Source organism: Heptranchias perlo, chromosome 2, assembly GCF_035084215.1.
Source record: "Heptranchias perlo isolate sHepPer1 chromosome 2, sHepPer1.hap1, whole genome shotgun sequence".
Taxonomy (NCBI): domain Eukaryota; kingdom Metazoa; phylum Chordata; class Chondrichthyes; order Hexanchiformes; family Hexanchidae; genus Heptranchias; species Heptranchias perlo.
Genome location: NC_090326.1, coordinates 73566637 through 73588158, shown reverse-complemented (window position 1 = coordinate 73588158; position 21522 = coordinate 73566637). Strand labels below are relative to the sequence as shown.

General features: G+C 42.1%; 1 protein-coding gene across 2 annotated transcripts in view; it reads right to left on the bottom strand.

Moving 5' to 3' along the window:
- The window catches only part of top2b (DNA topoisomerase II beta), a 159172-nt gene that overhangs the window by 59188 nt on the left and 78462 nt on the right, over positions 1-21522 (bottom strand). For both annotated transcript variants that reach the window (XM_068002898.1, XM_068002906.1), the window contains exons 15-26: positions 20668-20778; positions 20450-20555; positions 20093-20202; positions 19598-19690; positions 19398-19512; positions 14234-14355; positions 9255-9403; positions 8577-8808; positions 7041-7175; positions 6127-6327; positions 5831-6026; positions 3666-3757 (exon numbers count right to left, since the gene is read on the bottom strand). In XM_068002898.1, coding sequence (XP_067858999.1) covers positions 3666-3757; positions 5831-6026; positions 6127-6327; positions 7041-7175; positions 8577-8808; positions 9255-9403; positions 14234-14355; positions 19398-19512; positions 19598-19690; positions 20093-20202; positions 20450-20555; positions 20668-20778 — 1662 coding nt within the window. The remainder of the gene's footprint in view (positions 1-3665; positions 3758-5830; positions 6027-6126; positions 6328-7040; positions 7176-8576; positions 8809-9254; positions 9404-14233; positions 14356-19397; positions 19513-19597; positions 19691-20092; positions 20203-20449; positions 20556-20667; positions 20779-21522) is intronic.

Below are 21522 nucleotides of genomic sequence, written 5' to 3'. Positions count from 1 at the left end.
AGCACTTGGTCCGTAGCCCTGTAGATTACAGCACTTCAAGTGCACATCCAAGTACTTTTTAAATGAGTTGAGGGTTTCTGCCTCTACCACCCTTTCAGGCAGTGAGTTCCAGACACCCACCATCCTCTGGGTGAAAAAATTTCTCCTCAGCTCCCATAGAAAAGACACAGAACAGAAGGGCGCCATTCAGCCCATCGTGTCCGCGCCGGCTCGAAGAACAACCAGCTCCCCTCTAATCCTTCTACCAATTACTTTAAATCTATGCTCCCTGGGGATCACTGACCCCTCTGCTAAGGGAAATAGGTCCTCCCTTTCCACTCTGTCTAGGCCCCTCCTAATTTTGTACACCTCAATTAAATCTCCCTCTCCAAAGAAAACAACCCCAGCCTATCCAATCTTTTCTCATAGCTAAAATTCTCCAGTCCTGGCAACATCCTCGTAAATCTCCTCTGTACCCTCTCTAGTGCAATCACATCTTTCCTGTAATGTGGTGACCAGATCTGTATGCAGTACTCAAGCTGTGGCCTAACTAGTGTTTTATACAGTTCTAGCATAACATCCCTGACCTTATATTCTATGCCTCGGCTAATAAAGGAAAGTATCTCGTATGCCTTCTTAACCACCTTAACTAACTGTCCTGCTACCTTCAGGGATCTGTGGACATGCACTCCAAGGTCCCTCACTTCCTCTACACCTCTCAGTATCCTCCCATTTATTGTGTATTCCCTTGCCTTCTTTGCCCTCCCCAAATGCATCACCTCACATTGCTCTGAATTGAATTCCATTTGCCACTTTTCTACCCACCTGACCAGTCCGTTGATATCTTCCTGCAGTCTACAGCTTTCCTCTTCACTATCAACCGCGCGGCCAATTTTTGTATCATCTGCAAACTTCTTCATCATGCCCCCTACATTCAAGTCCAAATCATTAATATATACCACAAAAAGCAAGGGACCTAGAACCGAGCCCTGAGGAACCCCACTGGAAACAGCCTTTCAGTCATAGAAGTACCCGTCGACCATTACCCTTTGCTTCCTGCCACTGAGCCAATTTTGGATCCAATTTACCACTTTCCCTTGGATCCTATGGGCTTTTACTTTTTTGATCAGTCTACCACGTGGGACCTTGTCAAAAGCCTTGCTAAATTTCATGTAGACTACATCAAACGCGCTACCCTCATCGACCCTCCTTGTTACCGCCTCAAAAAATTAAATCAGGTTAGTCAGACACGACCTTCCCTTAACAAATCCATGCTGACTGTCCTCGATTAACCCATGCCTTTCTAAATGACGATTTATACTACGTCTCAGAATTGTTTCCAATAATTTGCCCATCACCGAGGTTAGACTGACTGGCCTATAATTACTCGGTCTATCCCTTTCTCCCATTTTAAACAACGGTACAACGTTAGCAGTCCTCCAATTCTCCGGCACCAAGCCTGTAGCCAGGGAGGATTGGAAAATGATGGTCAGAGCCTCCGCTATTTCCTCTCTTGCTTCTCTTAACAGCCTGAGATACATTTCATCCGGGCCTGGCAATTTACCTACTTTCAAAGATGCTAAACCCTTTAATACTTCCTCTCTCACTATGTTTATCCCATCCAATATTTCACACTCCTCCTCAACTATAATCTCTTTTGTGAAGACAGACACAAAGTACAAAGTATTCATTAAGAACCATACCCACCACTTCCGCCTCTACACATAGGTTACCTTTTTGGTTTCTAATAGGCCCTACTCTTTCCTTAGTTATTCTCTCGCTCTTTATGTATTTATAAAACATCTTTGGGTTTTCCTTGATTTTTCTTGCCAGTATTTTTTCATGGCCTCTCTTTGCTTTCCTAATTTCCTTTATAATTTCACCCTGCACTTTCTATACTCCTCTCGGCTTTCCGCAGTATTGAACTCTCTGTATCTGACATAAGCTTCCCTTTTTTGCTGTATCTTATCCTGTATGCTCGTCATCCGGGGGCTCTTGATTTGGCAGTCCCACCCTTTTTCTTTGTGGGAACATGTTTATTATGAACCCTCACTATCTCTCCTTTGAATGCCGCCCACTGCTCTGACACTAATTTACCTTCAAGTAGCTGTTTCCAGTCCACTTTTGCTAAATCACTTCTCAGCTTTGTAAAATTGGCCTTTCCCCAATTGAGAACCTTTACTCCTGTTCTATGTCCTTTTCCATAACAATGCTAAAACTGACTGAATTATGATCACTACCAGCAAAATGCTCTCGCACTGATACTCCTTCCACCTACCCAGCTTCATTACCTAAAACTAAGTCCAGAACTGCCCCTTCTCTTGTTGGGCTTGCTACGTACTGGTTAAAAAAGTTCTCCTGAATGCAATTTAAAAATTCTGCACCTTCTATACATTTTACACTGATTGTATCTCAGTTAATATTAGGGTAGTTGAAATCCTCTACTATTACCGCCCTATTGTTATTGCACTTCTCAGAAATTTTCCTACATATTTGCTCCTCTATCTCCTTCTGACTGTTTGGGGGTCTATAGTACACTCCTAGCAGTGTGATTGCCCCTTTTTTGTTTGTTAGCTCAACCCATATGGCCTAATTTGATGATCCTTCTAACATATCATCCCTCCTCACAGCTGTAATTGTTTCTTTAACCAATATCGCCACCTCCCTCCTTTTTTATCCTCTTCTCTATCTCGTCTGAAAACCCTGCAACCAGGAACGTTTCTGCCATTCCTGCCCCTCTTTAAGCCATGTTTCAGTAATAGCTAAGATATCATATTTCCACATGTCTATCTGTGCCCTCAGCTCATCTGCCTTATTCACTAGACTCCTTGCATTGAAGTATATACCATTAAGCACTGCCGAACTCTTTGCCATCTAGTTTCTAACCTTTGTTTCCTCTGCCTTCCAAACTCGCTTACTAATTTTTTTATCTTCCATTTCCAGCTCTGCTTCTCTCCCTTCTGAATCTACGCTTTCTCTACTACTGTTATCCCACAACGACCAGTCTTAACCCAATGTGCTAAGTCCTTCATTACTAATAAAATTTATCTAATATCTTAATGAAAGTGCCCATTATATTTTTTTGAAAGTTGAATCATTCCATCTACCAACACCATGTTGACTTTTCACCAGTTAAAGTTGGACACGCCTGCAGGTGTTAGTCAAAATGAAATGCACTGCCCAAAACATTTAGGCTCTCAACTAATCCGTATTCATATCAGTATCATTTGAGAAATACATTGTAATTTTCCCAATTACCATTTACCTTCTGTCAATCACTTTGAGGCCATACGTGTATCTAAAAATTCAGCATGCCAATAAAAGAGCAATTATCTTAAATGGTTAAGATACATCACTTTTTTTTGCCACCAATTTATTTGATTTTCGTCTGCACAACGTTGGGATGCCAACGCCACTGAAAATTTGGCCGCTACAAAATGCTTGAGTTTTCTGGATGACCGGTGCTTCGAAGTATCTCACTGTGCAACAACTGTGATTGGGAACTCCCATGTGGGGAATCACAGCCATGAACCTACTCACACTATAGAAATTCCATCAACTAGTTCTATTTTTAACAATAAAATTTGTTCAAAATATAATTTTAAACATGCAAATTAATGATTTACATTAGATTTAAATTAATGGTTGGCATATTTTTGAGACTGATTGGGAAAGCAATATTTTACCTTCTCTTGTGCTTCTTTCCAGGCTTTGACTGGATCAGATTCATAGCCCCGCTGGATGAGCATTTGATAAAGGTCCTTCTTCGATTTATTCTCTAAAGAGAAATTATTTTTAAAAGTTTTATATTTCAAAAAAAAAATTATGCATGAATCACAAATAATTTTGCCCATAATCTAAATTTTCTTCTGTCTGCCGTAAAGAAGACAAAACATCAGCTACAAGTAATATTGTAATGCAAGAACATACTTCGTTTTGGAGACAAAATGTTAGCATTTGTCTCCAACAAAAAAAGCAAATCTTTAATTGTGAACATTAAAGGAATATTCCAGAATAGCCTTTTGTCATACAGCTACCAAAATATTCCCATTTTATAACCTTACACAATTATAAGCAGCAATTTAGTTTTCTGACAGCTGAGTTGATTTTTTTTCCTACATCTTTCAGTTTGAAACAGATTAATGGGGTATCATTCTCCATATATTTTCAATATTACAGGACACGTGGAGAATATAAGCAGCAACATCTAGGACTTAAGAGGGGAAAGAAGTATGCTCAATACTGAAGCAGCATTATACAATGCTATTTTCCCCAAAGTAGGTGAATGAGAAAATGATAGCTCAGATTAGAACATACAAAATGTGAACAGAATTTAATATTTTAATATGTGACTAATCTTAGCATTAAAGCAATCTTTAATAAGTGTACCGAAGAAGGATATCCTGGATCAGAGGTTCCCAAACTTTTTTTTGCTGAGCCCCCCTTTTGAGATTCATGTCCAATGCTCCAAGAAACAATATCTTTTCAAAATTATTAGTGTAGATATAGCTGGTAACCCAAACTTCAGCAGTTTTGTCACTTCATCTGTTTTAATTCTTCTCCCTTACACATTTGGGTTTTAATAATGAAATCCAAACAAATCATTAGAAATCACTGGACAGGAAATTCCTGGGATACGCTCCCACTTTGCTAGCGTTACTTAGAAATAACACCAGTGAAGCGGGAGCAGATTGGAGGTATTTCCAGCTACTATGACAGTGTAAGCAACTTCACTGAAAGGAAAACTGCGGGCCTCTCCTCTCTTTTCTGTGGAGGATGCAAGGTGGGTGCAGGATGATCAGTCCTCCACCCATCAAAAAAAAGTATGTTTCACAGAGCTGCAGAACATGGGGCAATGAACCTTTTAGCAGATTTCAGTAAAGTCATGGAGGGGGTTGGGGGGGGGGGTGTGACCAGCAACTTGCTGCAATTTATTTCTTTGTGGCACTGGGGACCCCAAGGCTGGGGAGCACGTCCAAAAAGAAATTTGCGCTGCACAGAGATACCAACCAGAAGGCATGCAACTTTTCTTTTAACTGCATGATACATATTTATGCTGAGACATATTGAAAATACCTGTAAGCTGGAACTGTTTACAGAGGATGCCAGCATTTTGGAGCAGCTGAGCTGGGAATCAGCCCAAGGGGGCTGAGGGAAGTCCTACAGTGCCACCAATGGAGAAAATACATATTGCAGACATTACCTGTTAGTGCATTACAGCCGGTGTCACACCCGCCTCCCTCACCCAGTTTGTGAACCTCTGTCCTAAATTATTCCTTTTACATTTTTGCCAGAACTGTTTAAAACACTAGTTTGCGAATGGGAATGTGTAACACTTTTGGAGCTAACAGGGTTGAACAACAATCTAGCAAGTTACAATTGTTTGAGAATTGACAATCACAATGAAAATTTGACAATGATACATCTAGTAGCTGCAATGCTGGGCTCTTAACTAGAAGGCCTGAGTTAGAATCCTAGTTTTAACTTGCATTTAGCCTTTTAACAGTATAAGATTTTCAGGTCCATCTGCATCTGACCAGCAGGGGGGCGGGGGGAGGGGGGGGGGGAAGGGAGCTAAGAAGGGAGAAGAAAGGGAAGGAAAATAGGAAGTGTCCCTTCCTTCACTGCTTTAGCTGACTCATTAGGAGTTTCATGCAAAAACGAGAGCAAGTATCCATGGGGCTTCTCCTGACTGAGATAGCATGGATTGGAATTTCGTTCAGATAATTTATTCAGTATTATTTAACTTGCAAACAATTGATCAACAGCATCTAATGCAGCACAACATTTAATTACTTTAAGTTTTATTATGGGAATTTTTGTGTTGTACTTTAATCTTATCTATCCTTACCAATTGTAATCTTTCCCTGTATTTTCTCTAGAATGAACCGAGCTTGGTTGTTTAGTTTTGCAGACTCTGCTCCCAGCACTCCTGACAACCACTCTTTCCTCAGACTGTAATAATGTAAACGCAGATCAAAGAATTCCTTCAAGATGTCTTGTACAGTTTCATACTTCTTCAAGCAACCCATGTGATCAAATAGTACCTGCAATTATCATAATGTTATTGCTGTTTGAACATTTTATAAATACATCCAGCATTTAATAATTTTACATATAAATATATATATTTAAAAAGGACACTACCATAGAGTTGCAAGTGAGAGTTGTTTGTAGTTTGAACACCTTGTGCAAGCCAGCAGCTTCTGCTTGTGCAAGTTTCTCCTCTGACATCTTCACCACAAATTTGACTGTCGTGTCCGTATGATACTCTTTGTAGTCATTTATCAAAGCTGCCGTCTTTTCTGTCCCATTGAGCATAGGCTCGAGAACTTGCTCTTTGTATACCTGTAGGGGAAAAAAAACCTTTATTCAATCCAGCATAAGTATTTATCAGCATACACAAGGAAAAATATTTAAAAAAAACAAGCTCCCAAGAAAGTATTGAGAAATCGTAAAAGAAAATGTCTTTAACTAAAAGTGACACCTCATTCTTCCTTCAGAAACACAAGCCGATTTTAATTCATCTCTTTTTACAGTTTTTAAATACAGAAGCACTTACTGATATCCCCCCATAGCTGGCAATGCATTTTAGTAAGAAACGTCTGTCTTAAAATTCTTATCCCAGTACAATGAGTAAGGGACTATAGTTATGTTGAAACATTCCCTGAAGAGCAATAATTGTTAATAGGTCCTAATTCAAACTTGGGGTTTTCTTGACTAAGCGTTGTCCAGGACTCTGTTCAGGCACAAAGCTTAATTGAACAGGGATGTATAAAGAAAGGAAACAAAAAAGAATGGAAAAATGTAATCTTTAAATTAACAAAACTCAATATGTTGTGTAACTGCCACTACAACCTACTCAGGTTACCCCCCCCCACCCCCACCCAACATGTTGTAGATGCATTCGAGTATAATCCTTCACAGAGATGAGAAGTTGTCCATAGTTTCTAGAGAAATAAAATGGGCATGGATGTATCCATATTCTACAGTGGTTACTGACCTCATCAATACCTGACTTACTGCCATATTAAAACTTACTTCAAAATTGTAAGCGTTACCTGTGTCCAAGTCCTAACTGGAAGTTCTGTAACTTCTATTGTATTCCGATCCAAAACCAAGATCTCACCACTAACAACATATTGGTTTTGGCCCAGTTCATGAATCGTTCCTTTGAAGTTCTTGTAGCATGGAAGCTATGGAGAATCAAAGCAGAATAGTAAGAATATTTGAGAGTGATTAAACCTTAAGGGTAGTGGTTGGCTTTCTTTGTAATCTCACTGTGTAGAAAGCTATTTCTAAGTCAACAAGATCCAACATGTTACAAAGATTTATAAATTAACTATAAAGTTGTACAAGAACAACGTAATGATGCCGTGAAAAAGTGTATTGTCATCTTTTCTAACAAATTAACAGCCCTGCTCAAATAATCCTATTGAAAGCCTCATTACAAACTTTTACATCTGCATTTAAATAGTTAGGAAGTTTATTTTCAGATATACAAAGGACAATTTCTCCATGATAAGAATAGTAAGTGGTAAAGAACAAATATTGTGCCTTTCACAACCTCAGGACGTCCCAAAGCGCTTCACCACCAATGAAGTACTTTAGAAATGTTGCCACTGTTATAATGTATGGAAATGAGGCAGCCAATTTGCACACAAGGTCCCACAAACAACAATGAGATAAATGCCCAGATAATCTGTTTTAGTGATGTTCGCTGAGGGATAAATGTTTCCAGGGCACCAGGAGAACTCCCCTTCTCTTCTTCGAAAAGTACCATGGGATCTTTCACATCCATGCGAGAGGGTAGACGGGGCCTCAGCTTAACATCTCACCCAAACTACGGCACCATTGACAGTACTGCACTTGGTGTCAGCCTAGATTATGTGCTCAAGTCTCTGGAGCTGGGCTTGAAACCATAACCTTTTGACTCAGATGTGCTGCCTCTGAGCCAAGGCTGACATCTTGGTTTCCAATAAAGGGGTTCAAGATAAAGGGGTAGAGTTTCCGCTTTGGGTGCAATTGGGAAATTGCGCTTGTTAGGTTGCAGTTCAAATTTCCGATAAAATGCATTTGCATAATCACAGTGGTTTTGGGCGTAACTCATGTATAAAATTCCTTGATGTTTTGCGCTGGTTCGGCCAATTGCACTGCAATCTGGGTGCAAAACTAGCGGAAACTACCCCATGTTTCAGTTAAGCTTTTCACTTTAAGTAAACGGTTGGCTAGGTTGGCAGAATTATGACTTTATACCCTTAGTTCTCATCTTAAAACATTGAGACTGAAATTGGTCTGCACCAGTAGTGCGAAATGGAGCCATAGCAAGTCGACAGTCCGTTTTACACAGTCCCGATTAGGTATGGTGTAAAACAGGCTGCCAACTCATTACACACCCATACTGGCATAGACCAATTTCATTCCCAATATCTTACAAGGTCTTCTTCAGTTATCAAAAAATATACTTTCTTGAACGATATACTAGTCCAAAGTTATGCAAAACACATATTTTACATGTATAAAACATGGTGAATTGTGTTAAATTTGACAAAAAAATTAGTTTAAACAAAATGGCACATATATTCTCCACTATTTACCATAGGAAGGGGATCCAGGCCATCCAGCATCCGCCTGACATTGTTGACTAGCTCCCTGGTATCATAATTAGGAATTCTACAAGCCCATCCTGTACCAATACCTTCAGCTCCATTAACGAGGACCATGGGAATTATGGGGCAGTACCATTCTGGCTCTACTCGCTGGTTGTCATCATAAAGGAACTTCAGTAAATTGTCATCCACATGAGGGACAAGCAAACGTGCCAATGGACTAAAATAAAATGCAACAAGTTTAACCTCAAAATTAAGATACTTCAGTAAAGATTTAATAGTCAGAAAAATTAGCCACTATATTGTAAATTAACCACATACTGTCTGAAAAATAAAATTATTTTTTAAGAATTCAATAATCACGTTTCTATATAATTACAACGGAAACTTCTTAAAAGTACAATTACGTATAATTTTGTCAAAGCATTGAAAATAAACTGGCTAGAAAGGTGAAATGTAATACTGATAAATACACATGCAGCACATTAGTAATTGCAAAAAGAAAAAACCGAAAATGTGATAAAATTCTGGAACTACACAGCAGGTCTGCCAGTATTTGAGAGAAAAGACTAGTTAGTGTTTCAAGAGTTATGGTGAAACGTGTACACGTGAAACATGAACCTATTGTTTTCAAATCAGCGTTTAGATGCTTTTATTTCGACTTACCTTAACATGGTGAAAATATAACGAGGACTGGCAGCATCTTTGCCACCGTGCAGTCTGGTACCAAACTGACCAATTGGTTGCAACAAACTTATATTGTTGCTTCCTACAAAGTTTTGAGCCAAGTTTACGATGGTCATCATAAGTGCTTGCTGAAAAGAAAAAAAAGTTCCTTATATAATAAATAAGCAAGCCAATTCTGTGTTGCAACTGAAACTTCATAGACAATAATCACAAGTATTTAATTTCAATTCAATACATATCCTCACATACTGCTGGAGCTAGCCAGCACTTTGGGGGGGGGGGGGATGGGGGGAGGGTGGAAATCAAAAAAGTACAATCTCCCCTTTAAAAGAGTTTTGTAATGTAATGGCACTGGCATCAGAGGTGCCCCCTTATGACTTCTTCCCACTCAACATAAGGTAGCCTCGCCTTAGAGGCTTTGGTTAATTTTTCCCCCCAACTTCGGAGTAAAACATTCCACATGCTGTCATGTCAGATTTCATGTTTCAGACAAAAATATTACTTCAAAACTTTATTTTTTGTCAGTCTTATGTAATAGCATAGTTAAGGTCTACTTCGACATTGATGGATTTTCAATAAAATATTCAATAATGGCTTTAAGCACTGCATTTTGCTGTCTCGTGTCTATCTTTCAGCAGATGGGCGCAATAAATTTTTGAAATGCCTCATAGCAAACACAATATGGCAAGATCACCATTATTTTCCATCTGCACACAGCGAGTACCTTCATCGCCTCCATTCTATGCTTACTTGGGAGTTCATAAGCATGGATAAAGCACCTTGGTTCCTAGTGCCCAAGCTGCATATAGCATAGATAGGATCTATTCCCCCTCAGCTACTTATAACTGAACAGATCTTGATCATGACAGCTGCCTCCTCCTTCGATTTCTACGAGAAACATTAATGACTCACAAAATCAAAAGCCCATCTGCTCAATCTAAACTACTACCTTTAAAGTCTGACGGGGCAATTCCTTCAACGTAGTGGCATTGGCGTCTGTAATCCCAGCCTTCAGTCTTTACACGGCTTCAAACTCTGAAGTCCACCAGTGGACTCAGAGCTCAAATTAACTCCGCTCCCATTCAGTACCGAATCGGAACCAGCATTGGTACTGACTTCAGCCCTCCACACATCTGGCATTGGTGGAATCCCCTCAAAAGAGTGGCGTTGCTTTGCAGCTGCTGCTGGCAGGGATTCCCCACTCGTTGCCAGCCCTCAGCACTGACCAGGACTACATACAACAGTGACTAAACTTGAAAACTACATTGGCTGTGAAGTGCTTTGGGGCACCCTGAAGTCATAAAAAGCACTACATAAATGAATCTTTTTTACATTTCTAATGACCAGTACCAGCAATAATGCATCTGACACTGGCTGAAGGAGTTAATGACCACTCATTTTCCTTATGGGACCTGCTGGTGAGTTTTCTGTCAAAAGTTGTGTTCAATTCCCATAAAAGAATCTTTTGGAGTGCTGCTATCTATATGCTTCCTTCCCTGCTCAATCCGAAAGTGCCAGATTGTGGGGTGATGTGCTCTGTGCTGTACCTGCATTGGGGAAAAGTCACAATCAAAAATCTGGCTCACAAATTTCTCCTCAGCTGCTACAGACGAGGGTTTGTGCCATTCTGACAACAACAGCTTATATTCTTTAGCGTCACAAAGGTACAATCAAAAAAATGGACACCAAGCTAAAGATTCGGAAAGATGACCAAATGTTTTGCTAAATAGGTGAGTTTTAAGGAGGGTCTTTACGGAGGAGAGAAAGGTGAAGCAGAGAGGTTTAGGGGGGAAATTCCAAAGTGTGAGGCCTAGGTGGCTGAAAGCACAGCCGCCAATGGTGAAGCGGGATGCACAAGAGAAAGTCTTGCATCAATTTTGGCTACCTTTTCACAATCCCCGTAGGTTCTGGAGATTGTGGTTTGAGAACCTGGTCGCCCAACAGTGCCCAGAACATCCATACCTCAACAGATCATCAAAAACCTTCCAGTAGTTCTATCAACCCCATCCCAAATTTCCATAAGGATATTTGGCAGTCCATTTCTGAGATGTCAGATGAGGAGGACCTAGAGATTTTGATCTAGAATCTCACTGTTGTTGTGCCCAAGATCACACCTGGATGTCTTTAATGCCAGATAGCCCTGGTCTTGAACAGGTTAACTCCAGAAATCCCTAAGTCAGTGGTGGAGTCCTTCCTCAAGGTTTCCAAAAAGGTCACATCCAAAATAAACAGAATGTGTAGAATCCATTATCTTACTTCAGCCTTACTCCATGTACGAACCAAAGGCAATCCCACATTGATGTGCTTTCACTCCATTCGTAGACATCTATACAGGGTTTGCATTTGATTTCAGAGATAGCACTCAGGCTGATATACTTGCAGGATTGGCAAATCTTTCAGCAGGGCTCGATCCAACACATGGACAGCCCGTGTTCATTTGTTTTCACATTAGCAAACACTGTAGATTAAGACAGGCCTTCAGGAAGGCCAAAGTATTAATTCCCCTCTCCTTTGCTATGTTTCTGTTCTCAAGTATCCACAGCATCTTTCCCTGTGGCTGAAATCCATCTCAGTCCTCTATGATCCTCTTCCATCAAGTTCATTAGGAGAGCATCCACCAGTGTTTCATTTCATTAAAGCAATCTGGAAATAAAAGCCCAACAGTTGCCTCTCATTCCAAATTTTGACCTTAATCTAAGTCCTCCACAAGCAGATCAAATCTCCAAGCACCTGAAAATTGAAGTACTCATCAAATACACTTGGCTGCTCTGGTTTCAGCTCAACTGTTGGTGTGATTCAGCCATTGGCAGTCAATTAGCACTACTTAATTTGGCACTCTGATCAAGCTGCTCCTCAAATATACCAAGATTTCTTGTTGAATGATAGTTTCCAATTGGATTTGGAGCAGAAAAATTGTAATCGCTTCCTTTTACCCACCTCACCAAAAACATTTCCATCTATGTCTAATACACTGTTATCTATTACTCCAGGATTCTATGTAACCCAGTATCAAAGCAATGACTTGCTAAACAGCAAATGGTATGCAACCTCAACTGCTACTACCCAGTTCCCTGGCTGCTTCCAGGACATTTTTACAAATCGTCTCCATTGATGTATAGTTTTTTAAAAAATATTCATTCTCAGGATTTGGACCACGGCTGTAATGAGGTCTAGAGCCAAGTGGTCCTGGTGGAACCCAAACTGAGCATTGGTGAGCAGGCTATTGGCGAGTAAGTGCCACTCGATAGCACTGTTGATTACTACTTCCATCGCTTTGCTGATGATTGGGTATAGGCTGACAGGGTGGTTTTCAGCCGAGTTGGATTTGTACTGCTTTTTGTGTTCAGGACATACCTAGGCTTTTTTCCACATTATCAGGTAGATGCCAGCACTGTAGCTGTACTGGAACAGCTTGGCTAGAGGCACGGCTAGTTCTGGAGCATAGGTCTTCAGCAATACAGCCAGCATGTTGTCGGGCTCGTAGTTTTTCTTGTGTCCAGTGCACTCAGCCATTTCTTGATGTCACATGGAAATAATCAAACTGGCTGAAGACTAGCATCTGTTATGATGAGGACCTCACTCTACTTCTAGCTGAAGATGGTTGCAAATGCTTCATCCTTGCCTTTTGCACTCACGTGCTGGGCTCCGCCATCATTGAGGATGGGGGATGTTCATAGAGCCTGCTCCTTCTGTTAGTTACTTAATTGTCCACCACCATTCATGGTTGTATGTGACAGGATTGCAGAGCTTTGACCTGATCCGTTGGTTGTGTGACCGCTTGGATCGGTCTATAGCATGCTGCTTTTGCTGTTTAGCATGCATGTAAGTCCTGTGTTGTAGCTTCACCACATCATCACCTCATTTTCAGGTACGCCTGGTTCTGCTCCTAGCATGCTCTTCCACACTCTTCATTGAACCAGACTTGATAATGATGGAGGTTTGAGGGATATGGCAGGCCATGAAGTTACAGATTGTGATGAAATACAATTCTGTTGCTGATGATCCACAGTACCTCATGGATGCCCAGTTTGAGCTGCTAGATCTGTTCTTAATCTATCCCATTTAGTACAATGGTAGTGGCACATTACACACTGGGGAGTGCCCTCAGTGTGAAGATGGGATTTGGTCTTCCAGTTATTCCCTTGTGTTGGTTCTCTCACTACCTGCTGCAAGCCCAGTCTGGCAGCTATGTCCTTCAGGACTCGGCCTGCTCAGTCAGCGGTGGTACTACTGAGTCATTCTTGGTGATAGACATTAAAATTCTGACATTAAAATTCCCCCACCCAGAGTATATTCTGTGCCCTTGCTACCCTCAGTGCTTCCTCCAAATGGTGTTTAACATGGGGAGTAATGATCCATCAGCCAAGGGAGGGTGGTAGGTGGTAATCAGCAGGAGTTTCCTTGCCCATGTTTAATCTGAGGCCATGCGACTTTATGAGGTCCAGAGACAATGTTGAGGACACTCAGGGCCACTACCATCTGACTGTACACCACTGTGTCAACACTGGTAGGTCTGCCCTGCCAGTGGAACAGGGCATACCCAGGGATGGTGATGGAGCAGTCTGGGACATTGGCTGATAAATATGATTCTGTGAGTGTGACTATATGTCAGGCTGTTAGTCGACTAGTCTGTGGGACAGCACTCCCAACAACGGCACCAGTCCCCAGATGTTAGTGAAGAGGATTTTGCAGGGTCAACTGAGTTGGTTGTGTCATCGTCATGTCCTAATTCGATGCCTAGGTTGCAGCCAAGTAGTCAGTCCATTTTTTGGATACAAAATAAAGACTGGCCTTCTGTGAATACAAACATACGTGATCAAAAAGTGGTTCTGAATTTACCTCTGCACTCGTGGCAGACGCTTATGCAAAAACTATGCTACAAACCTAATGTCCGGGTCTAATTGTTATGTGAGATGAACTACAGACGCAGCACAGAAAAATGTTGCTGTTTCACTTACCTCACCATGGTGATAGGCTGACATTTCAGCCACTGAACCTGCCAATTGAGCAACTTTAACTTCTCGTTTGTCATTTCTCTTGTAGCATGTAAATAAGACTTTTCGCTGCCCGGGTTTCAAACCTGAAATAAAAGATTTATACAAAAGTTACAATACTATTTAGCTTTAAGATACAGTTTTACTTCTTCTAAATGCTGGTTCTACATGTTGAGCCATGTCTATACAAAGCTTGAATTTCATGGGGCTAGAATAATCCAAGGGCATGAGGCTGGGAACTTTTTTCCAAAGCTGGGAAAAGAGAACAATATCCGTCAAATGTATGTATTCCATTAAGTCATGATAAGATGGTGTATTTACCATTAGCACTGATTGGGAAACAAATTCATCAAAAATAAAACTTGTTTTAAGTCAAAAAGATATACCAATTTTTAAAAAAACTATACGAAACAAGTTAGATTATTCTAATTCTGTTTGTATTTCATTATATCTTGTGTGTAGGTTCTAAACAGCCTGAAATCATAGGATTCCTGTATTACAATTTCCCAATATTTGAGGTCGACAAGCTGGTTGCCATGGGGAAGGAGTAAACAGACTTTAGATTACATGGGCTCAATTTTGAAAGGGCAGGGGGATGGCAACGGTCAATAAGCGGCAAACCTGACGAATAAAAACTTATCTTTCCCCACGCAATCGCGACTTAATTGGTGGCCATTAATCTTGTTTCCGGGTTTGCCGTCCGAAAGCTGCGCACCCGCATGACAGGCCGTCAGCTGCAGCGTCTAGATTTAAAGGGCCATTGCTCCAATGGATTTTGCTGCAGCAAAGAGCAAGAAGACCCAAGTGAGCAGTAGAGGGGCAAGGTCGCTCCAAGATTCAGCAATGCCTCACTTCAGCTGCTACTGGCCGGGGTGAGGAGGAGGGAGGAACTATTTTACCCAGCCAACAGGAGGAAGCGCCCTGCCTCTGCCACCAAGAAAGCCTGGCTCAAGGTGGCAGAGGAGGTCACCAGCAGCAACATATCCCGCACCTGGGTCCAGTACAGGAAGCGTTTCAATGACCTAACTAGGTCAGCAAAAGTGAGTACACTTACCGATTCTCCTGTATTCCGTGTTGCACATCACCCCCGCCCTCCCAACTCATTCTGCACTGCCAATACTACTCCATCACATCGTTCCTCACACCCACTTAAGGCTCATCCTCAACTTACCAGCACTTCTTGACCTCCCCATTTGTGACCCCACCACTGCCACTCACCCCAATCCTGATGCAATGTGATGTCTCTGTCTCATACTCACCCTCTGATGCACCTCTTTCATGGTTAGCCTCACCCAAAGCAATGCGTTCATGGTTGGCCACTTCACCGTCACTCACACATCTGTACTTTCTCCCCATCTAGAAGAGCGTGCAAAATGCACGCGAGAGGGCGAGGACTGGAGGGGGGGGGGGGGCCACAACAAATAGTGGTCCTCACAGACACGGAGGTGGCGGCGCTGGAGATCAGCTGCACCCTCGCGTGCCTGTCCGTGGGGATGCCGTGGCTGGCACCCCACAAACGTCTGGTGACACAACTTTAACATTCATCACACACAACATGAACTGATGTTAACAATGCTTGCAATGTGGAACACCTCAGTATGCTCATCGCAACATGACACATCTGTGATGATGCTTAATATTTCCTTCTGTTTTCTTAGAGGCCCTTCAACGACCGGTGACAGCAGAGGACGATTCCTCAGAGGCCGGACCGACACATCTTAGTGAGCCATACAACAGCGTAGGTACTCACACCTCAGTGGGTCCTAGTAGTCAGTTAGTTGGGTTAAGATCCCCTCTCATTGAAACATTTCAACTCCTTCTCATTGCACAATACCCAACCTAGGATAGCCTATTCCTGGTTGGCTCCTCAACATACTGGTCTAGAAAACCATCTCGTACACACTCCAGGAATTCATCCTCCACAGTATTATTGCTAATTTGGTTTGGCCAGTCTATATGAAGATTAAAGTCACCCATGGTTACTGTAGTACCCTTGTTACATGCATCTCTAATTTCCTGTTTGATGCCATCCCCTACATTACCACTACTGTTTGGAGGTCTATAGACAACTCCCACCAGTGTTTTCTGCCCCTTGGTGCTTCTTAACTCCATCCAGACTGATTCTACATCTTGATTTTCTAAGCCAATATCCCTTCTCACTATTGCTCTGATTTCATCCTTTACTAACAACGCCACCCCACCTCCTTTTTCTTTTTGGCTGTCCTTCCTAAATACCGAATATCCTTGGATATTCAACTCCCAGCCTTGGTCACCCTGCAGCCATGTCTCTGTAATTGCTATTAGATCATATCCGTTTACATCTATTTGCGCTGTTAATTCATCTACCTTATTACGAATGCTTCGTGCATTCAGATACAGTGCCTTTAGATTTGTCTTTTTAACATTTTTAGACATCTTAACATTTTTTTGTACTATGGCCCTATTTGTCTTATTACCATTTTTTCTTAACCGGACCCTAGTTGTTGTCTTTTGTTTGTACGCTCTGTCTCTTCCTGACACAATCTGGTTATCCTTACCCCAATCAATCACTTTCCTGCACTGCTTCTTTGTCTTTTCCCTTTAGCATTCTAGATTTCTCTCCACCAACAACATCCTGCTGCCTTAAACAAGCAGACAGAAACTTTACAACTGGGCTTCCAATGCATCGTACATGTCCTCCAAACTTTTCTCCAGCAGGATGGTAGGGGTGACGTGGGCCTGGTCCAGGAGAGGGATGATGATGAAAGGGGACATGGAAGTGGGGACGCCACTCAAAGCACTCCCACGTCTCACCGGCTCCCCCCTCTCAACCAGTACCCACAATGCTGCCTCCTCTCCTGATGGCCGAGTCTGCCCCTGCACAGGTGCAGGTGGAGCAGTCTTTGGAGGGGCCCTCCTGGGCTCCAAAACCCGGAGGGCTTGGCCGAAAGCATCTAAGCAGTCCAGCCATGGACATGAGCAACCTGCCACTACCTCTGCTGCAGCCACAGGGGATGCACCACGTAGAAGCGGTAGGAAGAGAAAGGCTAAGGATTTGTGATCATGAAGGGTGAGCACAAGGGTGACTGACATACTGTCATGTTTTTCATTTATATTTGGTTTTTGTTGGTCACATTAAATGTTGTCATTCTCACCACTACTGCCATGTCTTGCCCATTCTTGACTAGCTTTTGTGAAAGGGCCCTTTAATGTGCTTCATCATGAACGGCAATACTTGATGCCACCAGTAGGTCACTTTACAGTGGGCGTATGTGTAGTTGCATGGCTGTATTGAGCCGGGGTGGGGGGGGGGGGGGGGGGGCGGCGGCGGGGCTGGTGTTGGCGCTGTTTTTTTCCCAGATGGAGGGGGGACTGGACTCTTCACACTTTCTGATCTTACAAGAACCGTTCACGAGTGATTCCCTGGCCTCATGAGCAGCGAGGTGAGCCGCTGCTCTGCCTGTGGTTTCGTCCTCCTGCTCCTCCTCCTTCTCAAAGTGGGTGGCAGATGTGGATGGTGGATGAGGCCTCCTCAACCGGTACCTCTCTCTGTTGCACCATGTTGTGTAGGACACAACAAACTACTATAATGCGACCCACTCTCGCTGGTGCGCATTGAAGAGCTCCCCCAGAACGATTGAGGCACCAAAATCACATCTTGAGCAGCCCAATTGCACGTTCGGTGCATGGAAGAGGCCCGGGATGTTGGGTTCCCTCAGAATGAACGAATCGTGGCAGCTGCCAGGGAATCTGGCGCACACGTGAAGAGATCTTTTGCGGCGGTCACAAATGAGCTGAGCACTGATGGACTGATGCCCCTTTCTGTTGGGGCCAGGACTGTTCATGTGTGGAGGTGCTCAGATTGTTATATGCATGCAATCGATTGCACCCTGTGCACGTGGGAAGCCAGCCATAGAGTGGAATCCCACTGCCCTCTCCATCTGGCTGAGGTCTTCCATGGGGAAGTTGACATATTGCGAGGCCCTGCGAAACTATCTGTCGGCGACCTGCCTCGTGCACTTGTGTGCAGACAACAGAGACTCTGGTGATGTCACCGGTGGCACTCTGGAATGATCCGGAGGCGAAGGAGTTGAGGGCAGTGGTGACTTTAACTGCGACGGGTAATGACATGCTGCCAGGCCCAGCCAGGAGCAGCTCGGCATGAAGGAGGCTGCAGATGTCTGCAACTACCTGGCGACTCATTCTCTGCCTCCGTATTCACAGCTCCTCAGAGAGGTCCAGGAAGCTGAGCCTCAGTCTGTAGACCCTCTGACGAGGGTAGTGCCTCCTGCAACATCACTCCCTCTGTTGTTCCCCTCTGTGCTCTTGTGCAGGTGCCTGTGGTGCAGCACTGTGTTGTGGAGGGCCAAGTGGCGGAAGTGCACGCCGTGCCTGGCAAGGATGGTGACGTTCCTCGTCCTCGGCCGTAGTGGTGAATGCAGCCATTGTGCACCCCCATCCTGAGTGTCAGTTTGAGGGGGTCTGGAAAGTTGGTAAATATGTGTAAACAGAACAATGTCTCAGTGGAAACCAAGAATTCTCTGTCTTAACACAAAGATCTGCCAGCCAAAAGTTTGTCTGAGAGAACTGAGTGCCCTGCTGCAATAACTCACCTTTTATCTCCATCTGTCAAACAGGCATTTAAACATCCAAATGGTCGCCAGCTGAAACACGACTCCTTCACCATGGCGTGTTTCACACAGTATGGGAAACACGTTGAGGCAGCTTTGAAATCGCTTGCCTTCAATCTAAATTTAAGCAACTTTAACAAGTTGATTTAGTGGTTTAAATATCGTCCAACCGGCTTTAATTGCCGGCAGGACTTCCGGGTTCAGGAACAGCGCGCGCACCCAGATGACTCTGGGTCGTGCGCGTCCTTCAGCCAGGATTTCTGCCCGCTCAAAAAAAAACGATCTTCTTTGCCCCCCTCCAGCCCTCAACGTACCCGGACTTTGCTTTTAAAATTGAGCCCCATGTCTTCAGCTAAACTGAAAACTGGGACTTATTTTATTATAAGATGTTGATAAAGACACAGACTTCACTTTTGGACACAATTCTGATAACTATAAACCCACACCATAAATAAATAATCACTTTAATACTGTTTTTCTAGGAAAAAGGGAAATTAACTTTATAATCAAATGCTTACCATCAACAAGAGAAGGAATGGACCTTTCATTGTCAGAATTTGAGAAAAGGATTAATTCCTTGTTGATGAAGTCATTGTAGGTCAAGTACTTTGTTGCTGTTCCATATAAGTATTGCTGTAAAATTAGATTTTGAAAAGTCATAATCATAAACACAATAGAATAGAACATTAGATAGTAATGACAATTCAATACCACAGACCTCTGGCAAACCATGTAGCCTTCTCTGTCTTCTGTCTTCCATGAAATTGGTCAGCCATTCTTTTCGATCGTCTATCTTCTTTTTGCTGAAAGCCTGAGATATTGACATTTTCTAATTGTAGCATTAAAGACAGCTGGTACACTGTAGAAAGGTCACCATGTTACAGTTTCTAGCTACTGATTATCCATGAAGTCACAATACCACTAAGAAATGCTTTACCAAACACAACTAAATTATGAACTAATCAAATCATGACTTAACTTAAAAAAAACTGTCTGCCAATAGAATTCTTTGGACCAAAAACAGTTAATTTTAGTATTTTTAATCCCCAGGAGTTTATTTTAACGATTCTCTGAAATGAATGGCAATAGTGCGATCACGATGTTTAAATACAACACTTCGGCTGAATATGGCTTTTGCCCTGAAACCTTTTATCTGAATTCATTTAAAAAATAGACAAGTTGAAATCTTCCACAACACTGTTATATATAATACCAGGGTAATTGCAGCATCATCCTCCGGACCAGCGTATCTAAACATTATGCGGTGTCTGTCCATATCAGAAAAGTATTCTTTTGCCTCTTTTGCTGTGCTGGTACCGAGACCTGTGTGAGACATCATATATTCCAGTCACTTTATATGTGTATTTACTATGCTTATTACTTAACATTAGCTCTAATGGTTACCTGCAGAATGTAACTCAACTTCAGCTCGAGAGCATATCAGCATTAAGAGAACTTGTTGGCAGCTGCACAAAAATACAGAATTACTAAATTAAATAAAGTCAGGTTATCCCCCACCTCCTGTGGCTTCTACTTTTGACTGTTTGAGTTAAACTTTTACATTACAAACCTTTGTAGTATTTTACTTTCCAAGATTTGTAGTTTTCTGCACGTTTTTTCCATTCATCAAATTCAGGAATGCTGTAGAATGCCAATTCTTGTTTATTTTTGGTAGCCTTTATTTAAAAAAAAGTATTAAAATCAGTGCTGCACATTTTTATTTTCATCAACAGCAACAGGATTGTAGATTGTTCTGTGAAATCTGCAGTGATCTGAAGGTTCACTAGCCTTTACTATAGGAGTAATGAATTCCTCCAAGAAATGATGTCTCAGAAGAGATGGCCAGTTGTGATGAATGAAGTTAATCAGCAAGCCTTTGATGTGAGAACCATCCTGATCCTATAAAATTTAAAAAGATATGCAATTGTCGTATTAACTGTTTCAATTAAGTAATTGTGATAAACTTCCAAGATTTTTTGTTGTACAATTCGTGAATTAACTACTTAATCTCCCGTAGCAGTCCTCACAACATTTTAAAAATCCCTCTTCCTGTAAATCTTTCTGTTTGTATCATACTAAATCTTTTTCTTTTCTCTTATCTGCAACTTGATCTGCCCCTCTTTCTCTATATACTTCTCAAAGTTTCTCTTATTGTCTCTGTATCTAACCGTTGTTCTTTCTCTGCTCTCCCCCCATCATAGGGAGAAATTCCATGATCCATGGCTCACAGTTGGGAGCATTACTCTCACAGCAAACACATTAATGTAAGAAAGAATTTGCATTTATATAGTGCCTTTCTCACTCAGGCCACCCAAAGCACTTTAGAGCCAATGAATTATTTTGGCATGTAGTCACTGTAAAGGTAACAACTGAGGCAGCCAATTGCCACGCAGCAAGGTCCCATGAACAGCAAGAGATAAATGACCGATTCACCTGTTTTGGTCGAAGGGTAAATGGCCAGAACACTGGGAGAACTCCCCTGATCCTGCTCTTGTTCTTTTGTACATTTCTCTCCATATCTTTTTGTCCCTTTATCTCTATATCTCCCTCACATTTCTCTGCCTTTCTTTCTATATGCCTTGGTCTCTTTCATCTCCTACATAGACCTGGAGCAAGAATCAGGAAATGATCTGGTCTCTCCCA